The following is a 19,158-nucleotide window of genomic DNA, read 5'->3' as shown; positions in this document are numbered from 1 at the left end:
ATAAAATTTTAAGATTTTTTTTAATTTTTTTGTCTATTTTATTCATTTATTTTAACTTTATTATTTATTTAAAAAGTATACCTCTCATGAATTAACCCGATTGATGACCCAAGGCCTACTTATAATATGGCATGGTATGACACAACACAGGCCCGCATAGGCTCGGGGACCTTGCTGGCAAAATATCCCGGGGAGGGAAGCATGGCCCGGCTCGGCCCGCCAAAATCACAGGCCGCCCATGTGTGACGGTTCAGCCACCATCAGCGCCATCAGCACGCCATCCAAGTGTTTTGGGTTGGGTCCTTGTACTCTTTTTGTAAGGGGGGTATGCCAATGGCAATTATGTAAATAGTAGTATGCATGTACAGTATTTTGATGTATTATTCTGTCACTCCCCCAAAAGCTTAACGCACTCTTTGAGGGGAGGTAGGTAGTCGAGTGAGCTCATAAGCGTGTAAAGGTTAAGCACGAGATCCCCTCGACACTGTACTGTGTGCTTGTGCTTACCACTGATTAATGCAATACAAGTGGCTTTTGTCTAATTTGTGTGCACTCTTGTTTCCTTTTGTGTTGTTGCTTGCATTTGTAGGCTTTCTCGACCCCAATCGAGTGCCGCACGGGGCCCCATCGACTAGCCCCGTGACAGTTGGTATCAGAGCCACGTTGACACTAGCAGTTGTCAAGCCCAACGAGTCCCTGTCGTGCCCCGCAACAACACCAGCCCGATGAAGAATCTTGACACGCAAGAGGAGATCCAAGAAGGGATCTTACGGGTTTATTATGAGGACGAGCCTAGAGATAGCTCTCCCAAAGACAAAGGCGTCAGTTCAAAGCATAGCAAGCGTGACAAGTCAGTTGACAAGCTTGCAACCATGGACAAGCGCATCATGCGCTGTGAAGCAGTGGTTGGAGAAACTTGTGACCGCGTGGACGAGCTTCAACTCAACCTTGAGACCGTAGCTTCGGTCGTGGAAAGATTGGAGGACCAGTCCGGTGATAGCTCCAACAAGCCAGACAACCCACTAGAAGACCTGGTGAAGTGCCTACAGATCCAGCTCGAAGACTTGAAGGGCGAAGTGACCCTTCTGAAGAGGCTGATGGCCAATATAGCCAGCACACCTGCTGCTCCAGCCCCTCCAAAGATCAAAGCCTGCGAGCCTACCTCATATGCAGGGACCCACGATGCTTGAGAGCTTGACAGCTTCCTGTGGCAAATGGAACAATATTTCACCGCCGCCGAACTTGTTGAGGAGGCGGCCAAGATGCGTACTGTTGTTATGTATCTTACTGATGTTGCTATGTTATGGTGGCGCAGGAGATGTGCTGATGCGGAGCGAGGATTATGCTCCATTAATACCTGGTCCGTGTTCAAGAGCGAGATAAAGCGCCAGTTCTATCCAGAGAACGTGGAGTACCAAGCCCGTTGGAAGCTCAAAAACCTAAAACACACGGGCTCATTGCATGAGTACGTGAAGGAGTTCTCCGCACTATCGCTCGAGATCACGGACATGTTAGATAAAGACCTGCTCTTCAACTTCATGGACGGCCTACAACAATGGGCCGAGCTTGAATTCCAGAGACGAGGTGTGAAGGACCTCGCCACAGCCATGGCCGTTGCTGAACAATTGGTAGACAATAGATGACCAAGCAAAGACGGCCCCAAACCCAACTCATATCAAGGCGTAGGGAAGGTTGGAGGTGATAGGAAACCTTACTACACGCCCAAGGGAGACTCTGGGCCAAGTAAACCCAACACTATGAAGTTCTACAAGAGACCCGAAGGAGACTCTGGATACAGGGGTGGCCAATTTGTGAAGAGAACACCTCCGGCACCATGGTTCATCTGTAAGGGAAAACATTGGACTAAGGATTGTCCTAGTCGGGGGAAGCTCAATGCCTTGCTTGCAAAGCTTAGTGATGATGAGCATAGCGAGGAGGAGAAGGAACCAGGGGAGACAAGAATGGGGGCTCTATGAAGACTCAATGCAATGAAGAAGAAGACGAGCCCGCAAGGACCATCGAAGTTCAAGCCGAAGGGACTAATGTATGTAGACATTCGCTTGAATGGTAAGCCCACAAGAGCCATGGTGGATACAGATGCTACCCAGAACTTTATCTCTATGGAGGAGGCATCCCGAGTAGAACTCGCACCTACCAAGGAAGTTGGATGGTTGAAGGCTGTGAACTCTAACGCCAAACCCATACAAGGTGTAGCTCATGGGGTGGTCTTGCAACTTGGTGACTGGGAAGGGACGATAGACCTCTCAGTCGTGCCCATGGATGATTTTCAGGTTGTTCTCGGCATGGACTTCTTAACTCAAGTAAAGGCGGTGCCCATGCCTTTCCTCAACAAAGTGTGCATATTCGAAGATTAGGCTCCTTGCATGGTTCCAGTTGTGCCAGAGACCACGTCCACCCCCAAGATGCTCTCAGCATTGCAACTCAAGGATGGAGTGCGGAAAGGACATGTCACTTACCTAGCTACATTGGTGGACTCCGACTTGCCTGACCCACCAACCGGGCATATCCCGCCAGCGATTGCTATGGCACTAGAAGAATTTCAGGATGTCATGCCTCCCACATTGCCGAAGAAGCTTCCCCCAAGGAGAGAAGTTGATCACAAGATTGAGTTGGAGCCTGGAACCAAACCACTGGCACGCCCGCCATACAGAATGTCTCCTCCTGAGCTGGCCAAGCTACGAAAGCAGTTGAATGAGTTGTTGGATGTTGGATTGATTCGGCATTCTAAGGCCCCTTTTGGAGCACCAGTCCTGTTTCAAAAGAAGCATGATGGATCTCTTCGGCTCTGTATTGACTACCGAGCTCTCAACAAGCTCACCATCAAGAACAAATATCCCATACCTTTGGTGGCCGACCTCTTTGACCAGCTCAGCAGGGCCAAGTACTTCACCAAGCTAGACCTGAGGTTGGGGTACTATCAAGTGCGCATAGCTGAAGGAGATGAACACAAAACAACTTGTGTTACACGATATGGGTCCTTCGAATTTCGGGTCATGTCCTTTGGGCTCACCAATGCTCCAGCCACCTTTTGTACATTGATGAACAAAATATTTCATCCCTACCTAGACCAATTTGTGGTTGTGTATATTGATGACATTGTAATTTACAGTAGAAACCTGGAGGAACATGTTGACCACCTCCGTACTGTTTTCCAGGTTTTGCGGGACAACAATCTATTTGTTAAGAAGGAGAAATGTTCTTTTGCCACAGAAGAGGTGACCTTCCTCGGACATATAATCCGAGTAGGCACAATCAGCATGGATCCAGCCAAAGTCAAGGCCATTCAAGATTGGGCACCGCCCATCAGGGTCACCGAACTTCGCTCATTCCTTGGCCTCGTGAACTACTATCGAAGATTCATCTCTGGATTCTCAGCACGAGCCACTGCCCTCACCAACTTACTGAAGAAGACTAGTACGTGGACCTGGAGTGAACGTTGCCAAACAACTTTTGATGACTTGAAGAGAGCTGTCTCAGCAGAACCTGTCCTCGACTTGCCTGATCCAAGCAAGCCGTATGAGCTACACACAGATGCTTCTGATTTTGCCATTGGTGGGGTCTTGATGCAAGAAGGACATCCCATCGCCTTTGAAAGCCGCAAATTGAATGATACAGAGAGGAGGTACACTGTGCAAGAGAAGGAGATGACAGCCATCGTCCACTGCCTCCGCACATGGCGACACTACCTACTTGGCTCCAAGTTCGTGGTCAAGACTGACAACATAGCTACTAGTTATTTTCAGTCACAGAAGAAGCTGAGCCCTAAGCAAGCTCGATGGCAAGATTTCTTAGCGGAGTTTGACATGACTCTAGAGTACAAGCCAGGGCCGATGAACAGGGTTGCTGATGCACTTAGCAGGAAGGCCGAGCTTGCAACACTATCCACAGGTGAAGGTCCCTCGCAAAGCCAGATCAGACTAGACATCATTAAGAGCATCAAGGAAGGACTCCAGAAGGACCTCATCGCTCAGAGCCTATTGACAGCGGCTCGTGAAGGGAAGACTAGGCGGTTTTGGGTTGAAGAATACCTTCTTTTGACAAAGGGAAGGCGGATATTTGTACCGAGAGTTGAAGACTTGAGGAAGACTCTTCTACGTGAATGTCATGACAGCTTATGGGTAGGACACCCTAGGTGGTAGCGTACCTTGGCACTTCTACAACATGCCTACTATTGGCCTCATATGGAGCAAGATGTTCGAGAATACACAAGGACATGCCTGATTTGCCAGCAAGACAAGCCTGAGCGTGCCAAGCCTCTTGGACTCCTGCAACCTCTTCCAACTCCCTCACAACCTTGGAAGAGTGTTTCCATGGACTTCATCAACGGTTTTCCTAAAGTGGGAGACAATGCATTCATCATTGTTGTCGTTGATAGATTTTCCAAGTATGCCACTTTCACCCCAGCACCAGGGCACCTTTCAGCTGAAAGACATGGCCTACCTTTTCTTCAAGCACGTGGTGAAATATTGGGGAGTCCCACATAACATTGTTAGTGATCGAGGTCCCCGATTCACTAGTGCTTTCTGGACAGAACTATTCAAGCTTCTTGGCTCGAACTTGAACTTCTCCAGCAGCAGCCATCCAGAGTCAGATGGGCAGACAGAGAGAATGAACTCCCTCCTTGAAGAGTACCTCCGCCATTTTTGTATCAGCTACACAGAAGAATTGGGTTCGATTGCTGGACATTGCACAATTCTCCGTCAACTCACAAAAGAGCTCCTCCACCAATCAAAGTCCTTTTGAAGTCATCACCGGCCAACTACCAAGATGTCCGCACAGCATCGCCAACGACCATCAAGGAAGAAGCCATCGAGCCTTCACTTTCACCAGGGAATGGAAAGAATGCCTTGACATCACTCGAGACTCCCTAGAGAAAGCCTCCAGAAGAATGAAGAAATGGGCCGATTTGGGTAGACGACCCGAGAACTTCCAAATAGGTGACCTGTCCTTAGTAAAACTCCATACCCATTGCCTTAGGTTCTTTCGAAGAGTACACCCCGGGCTTGTGAGAAAATATGAGGGACCCTGCAAAATAATAGCCAAAGTAGGAGCTTCAGCCTACAGACTCAAATTACCCACCCGAGCTAAAAGTACACCTTGTCTTTCATGTAAGCCAACTTAAATCCTACAATGCCGACAGCCAAGATACCTCCCGAAACCAAAGTCAACGCCCACACCCATCCTACCAACCACCCAAGAACCGATCCCTCGACTCCATCCTCGACCATTGGTTGTCCCAATCCTCCCAAACATCAGAATGGGAGTACCTGGTGAAGTAGAAGGGACCTACAAAAGAAGACACCTGGGAGCTAGCAGAAGACCTCCTTCCGTTTGCGGAGAAGCTGGACGAGTACCTGAGGAAGAATCTTCGAGGACGAAGATTGAATTGAGTGGGGGAGACTGTGACGGTTCAGCCACCATCAGCGCCATCAGCACGCCATCCAAGTGTTTTGGGTTGGGTCCTTGTACTCTTTTTGTAAGGGGGGTATGCCAATGACAATTATGTAAATAGTAGTATGCATGTACAATATTTTGATGTATTATTCTGTCACTCCCCCAAAAGCTTAACGTACTCTTTGATGGGAGGTGGGTAGTCGAGTGAGCTCATAAGCGTGTAAAGGTTAAGCACGAGATCCCCTCGACACTGTACTGTGTGCTTGTGTTTACCACTGATTAATACAATACAAGTGACTTTTGTCTAATTTGTATACACTCCTATTTCATTTTGTGTGTTGTTGCTTGTATTTGTAGGCTTTCTCGACCCCAATCGAGCGCCCCACGGGCCCGTCGACTAGCCCCGTGACACATGGGCGATGTCATGCCGATCCAGCACGATACGGTATACAGCTGAAGACGCCGACCCCTAACCTTTCTAGATTTCTTGGGCTAAAAGAAGCTAGAGTTCAAATCAGCCCCCAGAGAATGCGTCGTAGAAACGTCTCACATCACATCATAATCGTGTATTGGGACATCTCCCAGTGAATCTGGGCTGTTTTTGCTTATTAAATTGTTCATTTGTCTTCCACCATAAGAAAAAAAAGGTGTTCATCTACCTCCACGGGAAAATAGAAAAAAGAAAGGTGAAATTTCTCATGACTAACTTCGTATTTTGTTTATTCGAGTCGATTATCTTGTTATGTTGCTGCAAGTTTCGATCTTGTTTAGGGTTTTTGGGTATTTTGACGAGCTGTTTCGGTTTTATGGTTCTTTGAATTAGGGTTTATGTGAAGAAGATAAATCTTTCTTGTCTTTACTTGATAAATTAGTGTTGTTGTCATTTGCTCCTATTTTGTTTCCACTGTCTATACTGTTCTGGAAATCGATCTTTGTTCCAGTATAAACAATTTTTTTTTTTCTTTTCCTCTTTTTTGGATAAAGATATTGGTTTTACTGTTGTTAGCGTCCTTATTTGTGCATATTCGTCCTGTGCTGATACTCATCTGTTGATATTCAGGCATTTAATCTTGTCAATTCTTGATTTGCCAAGATGGTAAGGTTATTTTGTTTCTTGAATCCCTTTCTGTTTATTATATTATTTTTATTTGTCAGTAATCCATTCTCTTAGCTTATTTTCTTTTTTAACAAACTCAGCACAATAAAATAGATTGACGAGGTATTCTATTTTCATTAGTTGGGATAAGACTTGGATGATGATGATGATATTTTCATAACTTGGGAAATGATATCAAGAAATTTATGATCTTTGCTAAAAATCTCATGCATTATCCTTTTCTATTTTGGTTGATAAAATTCAAATTGAACTATAAATTATGGATTTTTTTTTTATAATTTGGATGAATTATTATTAGTTCTAACAATAAATATTAATTTTAATATCTGTAGTTAAATTAACTACAACTTATGTATTGCATGCTTGTTAAAAGTGAGACTACTGTACCTCTAAGTCGGTTTTATGTAAACTGTTATTAGTAGTTTTGCTTTGTTGTTCATCTCAAATACACCAGTTCACAAGATAGATAGACATGCCAACGGGTGACCTGTTCACTTAGAGCATATTCTTTGTTTTGTCAATGCTTTTCTCTCTCTCTCTCTCTACGAAAAAAAAGAAAACATCATTTAGTTAGTGCCAATAAGATAAAATATGGTTCTCAACCTATCAGGTTATTACTAAAACAGCTATTTACTCTAATAACATATGGTTTACACAAAACATATTAATAAATGGCCATTCAATCCCTTCTTGTTTGATAAACCGCAACAGTGCTCCTGTTTAAGGGGCATCTAGTAGAGATACCTGTTTTTGTTTAGAGATAAACCACAACTCTCCTTATCTAAATGGGGGTGAGGGTGGGGTGGCTTAGAAACAATGTTTTAAAACCACAAGGCACAAAAAAAGCGCAAGAGGCAATCTGCACCTAAGGTCGTGCACGCCTTTTCGAAGCAAGGCACAAAAAAACCAAAAAAAATGCAGAAAAAGAATATTAAACATAATATTAAGAAAAATATAAACTTTAATTTTAAAATAATTCTTTTAAAACCTATTATGAAAAATTAAAATATATAAGCATAACGTGTAAAGTGTATTCAAATGAAAACATTGTTTAATGGAGAAATTGGGCTGCAGTGGCTTCTACAATTTCCACCAAGATGAAATCACAAGCTGAATGGATTCCCCCATTGGATGGTGTGACAAAATTGAATTTTGATGGAATCTGCCAAGGTAACCCAGGGCCATCGGGAATTGGTGGGATTCTGAGAGACAAAGACAACAATATGTTGCCTCTATTTTCAGGACCAGTGGGTGAAGGTGATTCAATAAGGGCAGAGCTACTAGCAGCGGTACAAGGCATACAGATGGCTAGTCAAACTGTCAAAGTGGAGTGACAAATTTGCTTGTAGAAGGGGATTCCAAGGTGGTAGTAGGCTGGCTAATTAGCCCAAAAACAGCTTGTTGGGGCTACAGGGATCTGTTAAAGAAAGTTAAATGGATGACAAGGAATATGACTGTCAGGTTTCAGTGGGTTAGAAGATCAGCAAATGCAATGGCTGATTCTCTGGCCAAGTAGTGGGTGTCAAGGGGAGATCTATTTTGGTTTACTTTGTAATTGTGTCTCAGGCTTGGGCAATTTTGGTGTATATGGTTCAGTCCTAGGGGGGTAGCATCTTGTGCCTCCTCTTAGGCTGATTGTATTGTTGTTATTTGATTTAATAAAATTACTCTCATTTATAAAGAAAAGTAATGAGGGGGGTGAAATGGAAGGGAGTTAGACTCCACAAAAATTTAAAAAGATTGAGATCCAAAATAAGAGAGTGGAACATGGATCAATTTGGAAGATTGGAGGTAGGGGTGTCAATAGAATTTGAAAATCCAATTTCGAATTTGAGATTCGAGATAATCAAATTGAATTTGGATAAATTCGAATATCTAATCGGTCAAATTTGGATATCCTATTCATATTGAATAGTTTGTCGGATTCGAATTCGATTCGGATATGGCCTGATTCGATTCAATAAATATTTGAATTTGACTAATTATTTAATTCTCATATATAATATATAAAATATTTAAATGTTTTATATAATTTATATATATAATAATTAAATTATATAAATAATTTTTATATTTATACTTTATATAAATAAAATATTTATTTTATACGTTTATTAATTACCTAAAATAATTAATTGGTTGGATCCGGATAGAATATTCGAATATTTAATCAGATTCGAATTCAAATATTAATTTTTAATATCTATTGGATACCGAATCGAATTCAAATTTGGATATTGCATGATTTGATTCGAATTCAATCCATTTACACCTCTATTGGATTAACTAAAAGCCACCTTGATGACCTAAATTGAGGATCTAGATGTAAAGGAATCTCAAAGGATAATGAGTGTATAGGAATGAGAATTAAGATGGAAATTGAAGAAGGAATAAGAAGAGGTCTTTTTGCGGGAGGAGAGTTATGGGAGACAAAAGTCTGAGCACAAATGGATCAAGGAACGGGATGGAAACACTAAAATAATTTCATGGTGTGGCCAGTGGGAGGAGGAAGAAGAATTTTCTAGCTAATCTTGAGGTTGATGGAGTTGAAATAATTTTTTTTTTTGGATCAGCAACACAATTTATTTATTGATAAGATTAAAACAGCATGAGTTAAAATAAATTCTCCAGAGGAGATAGCTAGTTGGTTTGTTGCTCACTTGAAATCAATTATGCAATGACCACTTGAATGTTGAGTGTGAGTGGCTGTTTTTTTTTTTTTTTTTTTTTTTTCGTAAGTTAAAAAATCCATTAAAATGAAAAAAAAAACAATGACAACCTAGACACGTGTTAAGGCAACACCTCCAATCAAAACTAAGGAGAAACTAGGTGCCCAAAGCTCAAACAATGCTGACCTGAAAATAACTTACAACCCTAAACTCCCCTGAAAAACCAAAAAGAAACAAAAAACCATAACTTGAAACAACTTCTTGGAGAAAATAGGCTGCCAACATAGAAAAACTACATCCAAGCTCTCAATCCTCTCCCTCACACCCACACCACTACAGCCAACCTCCTCTCACTCGTTATCAACAAATTCTATTTCCTTCCCTTCACCTTCCTCCCAAATCTCACCCCCCTTCTGCAACTGCTTTCCTTCCTCTTGTTTTGTTCAAAATGTTCAATTGCCTTCCTCACCATCACTTCCCCACCCCCCACCCCACCCCACAAAAAAAATAAAAGAAAAGGCCAAGAGACTTCCCAATTGCCACATGTATGTTCACTAGTTGATCAATGCCCACTTTTCCTTTCTCAGTGATATTTCCTTGGGGAGCTGTTCAACTCTATTCCCCAGTATCTTCCTCCCCCCTCCTTTCCTCTTCAACCTCAACTTGAACTTCAACATCCATTAAATTTTTTTTTTTAAATCCCTCCCTTTCATCTTCCCATCTTCTCCGCATCCTCCTTTCCCTCTTCAATCTCTTCCTCTTCATTCCTTTTATTGAACTTTATGCTATTCTTTTACTTCCTCTCCCCTGATGATACTTCACAATTTTGATTTATTGAGTCTAATCCTGGAGCCTTCTTGGTTGAGTCTACTTCTAGACAAATTGCTCTGCCTCTATCCTTCAAAAAATTCTGACCTCTTGCTTTGACTTTAGACCCCTTCCTCTTGTAGATTCTCTTAAATCTACAACAAAATCTGTCCCCGACAAGTCCTTCCTTGAGACAATGAAAAAGCTTTGGTTATGTCATATGTGAACAAGCTGCCCATTGCTAGATCCTCTTGATTTTCTTTACTCTCCTATAGTGAAATTCTCAGCATTAGGCATCTTCAAAACGTCTTCACTTCTTTTCCTACCTAAATCCATCCCCCAAAATTTTCCTATTAAGACTGATGTCATCAAGACTTTTTCCTTGCACAACATCTTAAGGTTCATGCCTCTTGCAACTCTCCCAAGTCTTGATCCAGCTCCCTACTGCTAGACTCATAGGAAAGGACCTTACTCTTTGAAGTAGTGAAATACACATTCTTCCTTGGATGGCCTTCCTTATTAGAATTTTCTTCCATCTCAGCTCTTTCCATCCTTTCCTCATTGTTACTTATCATATGATGTTGATCCATCAACTCTTCAACTGGAACAATTTCACTACCATCCTTTATCCCGTTTGATGCAATGAAAAATCGTTCTTCTATTGCGAAGGTTTGTCCTTGACAGTAGCCCATCATTGTGGATCACCTTCTTCGGTAGCCAATAAAAGTGCTTGGGAAACAAACTTCTTTGAGCTTGATTTGACCATTAGACACTTGGAGTAACTCAAGTCATCAATGCACGTGAACTTTGTAGTCACCCATTGCCAAATCTCCATCCTCTTACCTAAAACGTCAAGAGAGCTTGAGGTGCTATGTTTTAATCCTGTTACCTTTTTTGCCCTTAGTTTCTTAGCCACATCTATCTTCACTAGTCATCCTCTAAACGACTAAACCCCATTTTCCTTCCTTTAAACAGATCTCAAAGAGGAAGAAGTTGGACAAGTTACCATCCATAAGCTACAATTCCTTAGAAGTCATGTGATCATAAGACAAGTTATTTGCATTAGTTGAGCTATGCTTGACTCCTGTTGGAGCACGTGCTCCATTTGGCCCAATCTGGTGCCCAAGCAGCAAGGCCCACACTACCCATCCACTAACATCTTTGCATCACCTAATATATCAATTTTAACACCTTCATTTGTACCCTCTCCTTCCAAAATTACTAGATTGTCCTTGATTGCCCCTACCCCTTCATCTTCCTTTTAAGTTATAACAACTTCGAAACAACCCAACCTCATTTATCGTTTTCCCACGTTCTAGGTTGATTTCTCTTCCCTTATCTCGAGCTCCTCCCACCCTCTCTCTTCTTCCACCTAGCTTCCAACCTGACAATGTCATCATCTTCCTCAGACTCTATGTTGCTCCTCCATAGCATCACTTCAGCTCCTAACGCAATCCATACCCTGTATCAAAGGCCATTCACCTACAACTCACAGATCTGGGGATGGCTTTTGGATTCGCCCCCGTAATTCTAATTCTAGCAACACTAAGATCATGGATATCAAGATCAACCAACATACCTCTAATGGCCAAGTTTGAATGGAATAGATATGGGATGGCTAAAAAGAAATTTTGAGGAAGAGGAGATCAAGCAAGTTGTCTTTTCTATGGATAGATCTAAGGCTCCAGGACTAGATGGTTTTTACTTAGTGTTTTAAAAGCGCAAGGCGCAAAAACGACACATGGGCCAATTCACGTCCAAGGTGCAAGGTGGGGCACACACCTTTTTGAAGCAAGGCGCAAAAATAGAAAAAAGCCTAAAAATTAAAAAGTCAGAAAATTCAACAAAATGCCAAAAAAAATAAAAAAGTATAAAACATAATATTAATAAAAAATATAAACCTAAATTTTAAAATAAATGTTTTAAAAACCCTATTATCTAAAGTTAAAATACATAAACATAACATGTAAAGCATATTCAAATGAGAATTTAAAAATAAAATAAAAAATATAAAACATTTTCAAGCATGTAAAACCCACAATCTCTTTTTTTTCCTCAATTGCATTATTTCAAGTAGCTAATGTGATGTAAAACATATTACATTCCTAATTCTACGAGCCGCCTTTGTGCCACGTCCCTTGAGGCAAGCCCAAACAAGTCCATGTTAGGGTCTTAAATTCTTAGTTGTCACACAAAAAATAATGATTATAATTTTAATTGCTTTTTAAGAAGATATTTTAGAAAGATGAATGAATGAAAAACATTAGCAAATAGGGGGCTCGCTCATCAAAGCTCCGAGAACCCCTTATTTGTTAATGTTGTTCATTCATTCATCCTACTAAGATATCTTCTTAAAAAGCAATTAAAATTATAAAATCATTATTTTTTTGTGTGAGAACTAAGAATTTAAGACACTAACATGGACTTGTTTGTGCTTGCCTCGAGGGGTGTGGCACGGGGGTCCGACGGTGGAGCTTCTGGCCTAGTCGTTAGGTTTAAAGAAAACAAAAAAGCGTCAAATTTTCAAAAGGTGCATGCCTGGGCTAATGTGCAAGGCATATCAGGTGTGCACCTAGGTGTACTAGGCCTGCGCCTTTTGAAAGGGCTATGCCTAGGACCTAGGCTAGGCGCATACCCTAAAATGCGCCACGCTTGTGTGCCTTGGCATGCCTTTTAAATCACTGGTTTCATTATGGCTTTTTATCAAAATTGTTGGGATGTAGTTAAAGAAGAGTTAATAGAGGTTTCTAGACAATTTAAGGATAAATATGGCGTTGGTCCTGAAATCAATGCCACTTTTCTAGATCTTGTTCCCAAAAAGATTGATGCTAAACATTTCAAAGAATTTAGGCCGATTAGTTTGGTGACTAGAATTTATAAGGTTTTAGCAAAAGTACTCTCCCTAAGGATCAAATTAGTTCTTCCTTCTCTCATTTGTCAAGATCAAGGAGGTTTTTAGACAATTTGAGGATAAATATGGCATTAGTCCTGAAGTCAGTGCCACTTTTCTCTAGATCTTATTCCCAAAAAGATTGATGCTAAACATTTCAAAGAATTTAGGTCAATTAGTTTGGTGACTAGAATTTACAAGGTTTTAGCAAAAGTACTCTCCCTAAGGATCAAATCAGTCCTTCCTTCTCTCATTAGTCAAGATCAAGGAACTTTTGTACAAGGTAGACAAATTACAAATCAGATCCTTGTTGCAAATGAATGTGTAGAAGAAATGAGGAGATCGAGCGATCAAGGTTTGTCTGCAAACTAATTGGACCTAGAGAAGGCATATGATTAGTGATTTGGAATTTCCTACTAGAGGTATTAAAGAAGTTGGGTTTGGGGATAGATGGTGTAATTGGGTAATTGGTTGCTTATCATCTTGTCACTACTCGGTTTTAGTCAATGAGTGGTAAAGGACTTCTTTCTACCTTGTAGAGGTTTACGACAAGGTGACCCACTCTCACCTTTCCTATTCATACTTGTTGCTATGCTGAGTAGAATGGTTTCAAAAGCAGATGGGAAAGAGTTACTAAGGGGTTGGAGGTTAGGTAGGAGAAGTATTTCGGTGAGGTGAGGACTCACCTTCAGTATGCTGTTGATATTAATTATTTCTTGTGAAGGGAGTGACCTGAAAATAGACTTGTTCATGGGCTAGCCCGGCCCGGCTTGGCCCTCAGACGGGCTTGAACAGGCTTTTGGGCCCGTGGGCTTAACCTTGGGCCAAAAATCCCGGCCCGCATAAAATTCAAGCCAGGCTCGGGCTTTCCAGAATAGCGCGGCCCGACCTATATTTAAACCTAAGTAAAAACCCTATGTGATGTCCATTTGAATAAATTTTTTGATTTAAGAAAGTTGTTGATTCACTTGTAGGCCCATTGTTCATTTAAATAGGGGAAAAAACATCTGAATTAAAATAGATAATGTCCATTTGAATAGGGAAAATTTTGAGTTTCTTTCATTAGGTCGGGCTTCGGGCTCGGGCTCAGGCTTCGGGCTTTTTATTAGGGCTGGGCTCAGGCCCAAGTTGTAGGCCTGTTGGTCGGGCCGGGCTCGGGCACAGGCCTAACATTTTTCTCTTAATAAAGAGTAAGAGCCTGGCCCGAGCCCGGCCCGGCCTGGCCCATGAACAGGTCTACCTGAAAAGGGTGAGGAATCTTAAGAATCCAATAAAATTTTCTTAGAGTGCATCCAACTTGAAGATCAATTTTGAAAAAAGTTATGTGGTTGGAATAAATTTGGAGGATCAGAAGGTAGGGTCTATTGCAGGTTGTTTAGATTGTTCCACCTCTTGGTCTTTGACCTGCTTAGGTCTTTCCCTAGGTGCCAATCCTAAAGAGAGTTGGTTCAAGATTCCTATTATGGAAAAATTTGAAAAACTATTGGCAACTTGGAAAAGAATTTTCTCCATAAGGGGTAGAGTGACTTTGATTAGGGTCACACTTTTCAACCTTCCAATTTACTTCCTTTCAGTCTTTACGATTCCTCTAATGGGGGTTAAGAAATTAGAAAAGGTAATGAGGGATTTTTTGTGGGAACTAGGGGAAGTGAAAAAGGATCACTTGATTAGATGGGAGGTAGTTGGTTGAAGCAAGGAAGAAGGGTTTTTGGGATAGGGAATTTAGTTCATAAGAATGGAGCTTTACTAGAAAAGTGGTTGTGGAGATGGCCTTTGGAGAGAGAGAGAGAGAGAGAGAGAGAGAGAGAAGTTATGGCATGAGGTGGTGGCTAGCATTCATGGCTGTTCAAAGGATGGTTGGGATGCCAAGATATCTTGTTGGGCTACTCTCACAACACCTTGGAAGGCTATACATGGTATTCCCTCATTTTCTCAATTTAGTCAAGTATGAAACTTGTTCTGGTTTTTCTGTTTAGTTTTGGGAAGATGTTTGGGTGGGTAACCAACCCCTCAAAGATCTTTTCCCCTCTCTTTACTCTCTTTCATGTTATAAAAAAGAGCCAATCTCTAATTTTCTCTCTACTTCAGTTCTTCCTTTGTCTTTAAATTGGGACTTTGACTTTCGTAGGGGGTTAAGGGATGATGAGTCTTTTTGTGCTTCTGAGTTTACTTTTGCTTGATTTTGTCTTCTTGGATCCTACTAAAATTGATCGAAGAATTTGGACCCCTATCCCAAAATGCACCTTTACTTGTGCTTCTTTTTTCAAATCCCTCAGTTCCATCTCTGTTCCTTGGGTGTTTCCTGTTATAGAAGTTTGGGTTAGACCTATCCCCCCTCCCCAAAATTGTTCCCTCCCCAAAATTGTTGTTTTCTGCTAGGAAGTTTACTATGGTAAGATTAGTACTTCAGAAAACTTGCGAAAGAAGAAACCTTATGTCTATCCCTTAATTGGTGTTTTCTTTGTAAAGTTTAGAATGTGGATTGTTACCACTTACTAATATCTTGTCCTTTTATTGCAGCTTTATGGAATTGGATCTTTGTTTTGTTTGGATGTAGGCGGAACTTGTCATCTGATGTATGTTGTTTAATCCGTCTACTTTTGGGTGGCACACGTGATCCACGTGGAGAGTGAGAATTATGTGGAAATGTATCAGAACAGCTCTCTTGTAGACTATTTGGGAAGAAAGGAATGCCAAAATTTCCCTAGAAAAGGAAAGAAGTCTCTCTATGGTGGAGGAATGTACTTCGACAAGGGCAATCCATTGGCTGAAAATATTAAACTTCTTTGCTGACTTTTCCTTTGATGATCTTTGGAGAAATTGCCTAGCTGTGACTAATACCTCCTCTAGAGGGTGCCATTAAGCTGAACTTTGGAGTAGCCATGGTAATTCGGGATCTTCAAATATAGGAGTTCTAAGAAATAAGGATAGCAACATTATTTCCTTATTTTCAGGACCAATGGGAGTGGGTGACTCTAATAGGGCAGAGATACTAGCTGCTGTATAAGGGATCTTGATTATGAACCAGCTTGGGGTGGAGAAATTGCCTAGCTGTGACTAATACCTCTATTAGGAAGAATGAAGTCTGGTAGAATTGATACCTCCTCTAGAGGGTGCCATTAAGCTGAACTTTGGAGTAGCCATGGTAATTCGGGATCTTCAAATATAGGAGTTCTAAGAAATAATGATAGCAACATTATTTCCTTATTTTCAGGACCAGTGGGAGTGGGTGACTCTACTAGGGCAAAGATACTAGTTGCTGTATTAGGGATCTTGATTACGAACCAGCTTGGGGTGGAGCATTTACTAATTGAAGGTGATTCTTAGGCGGTTGTGGGGTGGCTCTTGAACCCGGATTCTGTAATTGGGGTTATAGAGATCTTCTTAAAAAAGTGAAAGGGCTAACTAGCAATATGATAGTGTTCAGCGGGCAAGTAGATTGACAAATGAGGGTTCTTCACTCGTTCATCAAAAAAAAAAAAAACTATAAATTTTAAATAAGAGAAATAGTTCAATTTCAATTCCAATAAACATAAATAATAGACAAGATGCATAATATAAAATTAGTCTTAAACTCTTAGGATTTTTTCAAGAAAAAAATGAGGGTTCAAGTAAATAAGAATAAACTAATATAAATTAATACATTTAAACACTTATTTGTGTATTAGTATATTATGAAAATGACATTCCTAATTCTTAAACCTTACAATATTTTTCTAATTCTTTTATATAATACTCTATAAAATAGCACACTCAATTCTAAGAACCAAATCAGTATATTAAATATAAAAATACAAATTGGCACATTACAGATAAACAAATAACAATAAATAGATTTACAAATAAAATCATTAAACTTAAAAGGTTGGAAGTTAAAATATATGCTAGATTCAACAGTTTCAACCAAAGTACCAAACAAATATCCATGAACATCTTGCCACATCACATGGACATAAATCATTAAATTAGCAATACAAAATCAGTTTAGAAAGTAGAAAGAATCAACAGAAGATTATTTTATATAGAATAAATTAAAATGGGTCACAACTTGTTTTTTTACTTGATTTTGTGGAAAAAAAAAGAAAAACAAAATCATTACCTGTTTTGAAAGTTTTTTGTTCGCCCAACACTCTAGAATAGGTAAACCAAGTCCAAAGGTCAATTCTAGGCAAAAAGAAAAAAAATTAAGAACAAGCAAAATCAATTAGGGAAGTAGAAGATGCTAAGACAGTATTTTTAAATAGAAAAAAAAGGGAAAAAAAATCAAACCTCAGAAGCCAGATCTATGGTTGCCCAAGTGCATGTAATCTATGAAAAAAAAAAACAGGACTCCATTTGGTGGAGAATGAAGGGAGAATCAAGAGGTTCTCTCCCAAACCCTTTGAAGAATTTCAAATATGAAACCTAGATAAGAGGGGGTAAACACAATTTGGGTGTTCTCTTTCTTTTGTCTCGTCTTAGTTGTCATATAATGACAAAAAGGCCCTACACCTTCAGCGTTTCAAAATAATATTTATTTTTCTTACATTTTAATGACAAATTTGCACTTTACTGAGGCATATGCCTTTCTACATCTCACACCTTGAGGCTTGAGGCACATGCCTCAGTCTGACAAGGGCACAAGTTTTAAGTTTCTGTTCCAAGGCTTAAGCCTCAAGACTTAAGCTTTTTAAAACCATGGATATTAGGTTAACCTTCAAGTTCAGACCAATTCAGTTTTATACCAAGATTTTTAGTTGACGCATTGTTGTTTGATGAATTTCTTATTTATGGGATATTTTTGCATGGATGGTGGTTAAGTAGACCATTTGTTCTTGTGGATATCTGGACTGATTTTTGTTTTTATTTGAATTAAGTCAACTTTTGAATTTTTTTCCTAGTCCCTTACGATGTTCTCTTATCTCTGGCATGTAGGAGACCACTTGATTATTATTATTATTATTATTATCTCATTATTATTTTTATTTTTTAAGTAACTGAATAGAATCATCTGATTATCTTGTGGTTTTGAATTTGAGTCACCACTCACCAGATCATGCATAATGTCAAATCAAATTTGGATAGTTGATCTGTCCCATGGAGTTGAATATGGAAATACCCGTGTTCAATTTGACTAGTTTGCAGCCATAGAGAGAAAACATTGTCCTCTTAAAAAAGTATATATATTACATCAATAATAGTGAAGCATGTTTAATAGATATCTTCTAATCATTCACTAAAAATACTTTAAACTAAATAGTTATAGTTACTACCTTGTGGATCAAAATTTTCTAGCGGATAAAAATTTTTGAGATTGCTGTTGGTTGAGTTTTAGGTTATGAAAGATGGTACATTGTACTTAATATTTTAAGTTCTGTTTTCTTCTCACTATTTCCCTGTTCCAGGCAGCTCCTCTTGAAGCAGGTATTGTAGTTGCTGCTGCTGCCTTGGGAGGTAGATATTTAATCCAGGCATGGAAAGCATTCAAGGCTCGCCCTGTTGTGCCCCGTACACGGAGATTTTACGAGGGTGGATTTCAGCAGGTCATGACAAGAAGAGAAGCTGCATTAATACTTGGTATCAGGTACGAGTCTGTTTCCAAGAGTCATTCCATTTACATTAGAACCAGAGAATAGTAAACTAAAAGGCCCCCTATCTCCCTTGTGTGCTTTGCTTTAGACAAATCCCATGCTTGGTCTCACTTTGGACTATGTGGTCTAGTGAAATTCCCCTGGCTCGTAGCACGTTTTTTCATTGATTTTCAATGAATGTTGTTGTGCATTATATTCACTTCCTCTATTTTAAATCTTCAACCATAAATGTTTGTGTGGGTCTCAGGGAACATGTTGCTATGGGCAAGATAAAGGAGGCTCATAGAAGAGTTATGGTGGCAAACCACCCTGATAGTGGCGGGAGCCATTATCTTGCTTCTAAGATCAACGAGGCAAAGGATGTCTTGCTGGGGAAGACAAAGGGCGGTGGTTCTGCATTTTAGAACAACGTAGAAGAGACTGATTGGTTCACTCAACTGATTTTTCACTGTAATTCTACACAGTTTTTGTCTTTTATAAATATGCAAATTTTGACATGTTCTTATTTGTCATCAGAAATTTAACTTACATTTCCTTCGATTTATACTAATTTATTGTAATTCAGTGAAGACTAAAGGTGGATTTGTTTTTGGATTATATTTGAATGATTGTATTTTCAGTCATAACTTTGATGTTCTTAATCCTAATAATTAATTCACTCCCTTCATGGAGAGTGTTATCTTTGTCCAA

The 19,158-nt window shown here is 40.1% G+C and overlaps 1 protein-coding gene across 1 annotated transcript in view; it reads left to right on the top strand.

Moving 5' to 3' along the window:
• Nucleotides 1-19,158, top strand: part of LOC148846301 (mitochondrial import inner membrane translocase subunit TIM14-3-like) — a 32,873-nt gene extending 13,715 nt beyond the window's left edge. Inside the window, exons 3-4 of the mRNA XM_088953991.1 lie at nt 18,287-18,461; nt 18,716-19,158. Coding sequence (XP_088810117.1) covers nt 18,287-18,461; nt 18,716-18,872 — 332 coding nt within the window. The 3' untranslated portion in view covers nt 18,873-19,158. The remainder of the gene's footprint in view (nt 1-18,286; nt 18,462-18,715) is intronic.

The sequence above is a fragment of the Nelumbo lutea genome, chromosome 7 (assembly GCF_056320005.1).
Source record: "Nelumbo lutea isolate HS-2025 chromosome 7, American lotus-T2T, whole genome shotgun sequence".
In the NCBI taxonomy this organism is placed as follows: domain Eukaryota; kingdom Viridiplantae; phylum Streptophyta; class Magnoliopsida; order Proteales; family Nelumbonaceae; genus Nelumbo; species Nelumbo lutea.
The sequence above is the reverse complement of the archived record's forward strand: the minus strand, read 5'-3'. Positions and strand labels throughout refer to the sequence as shown.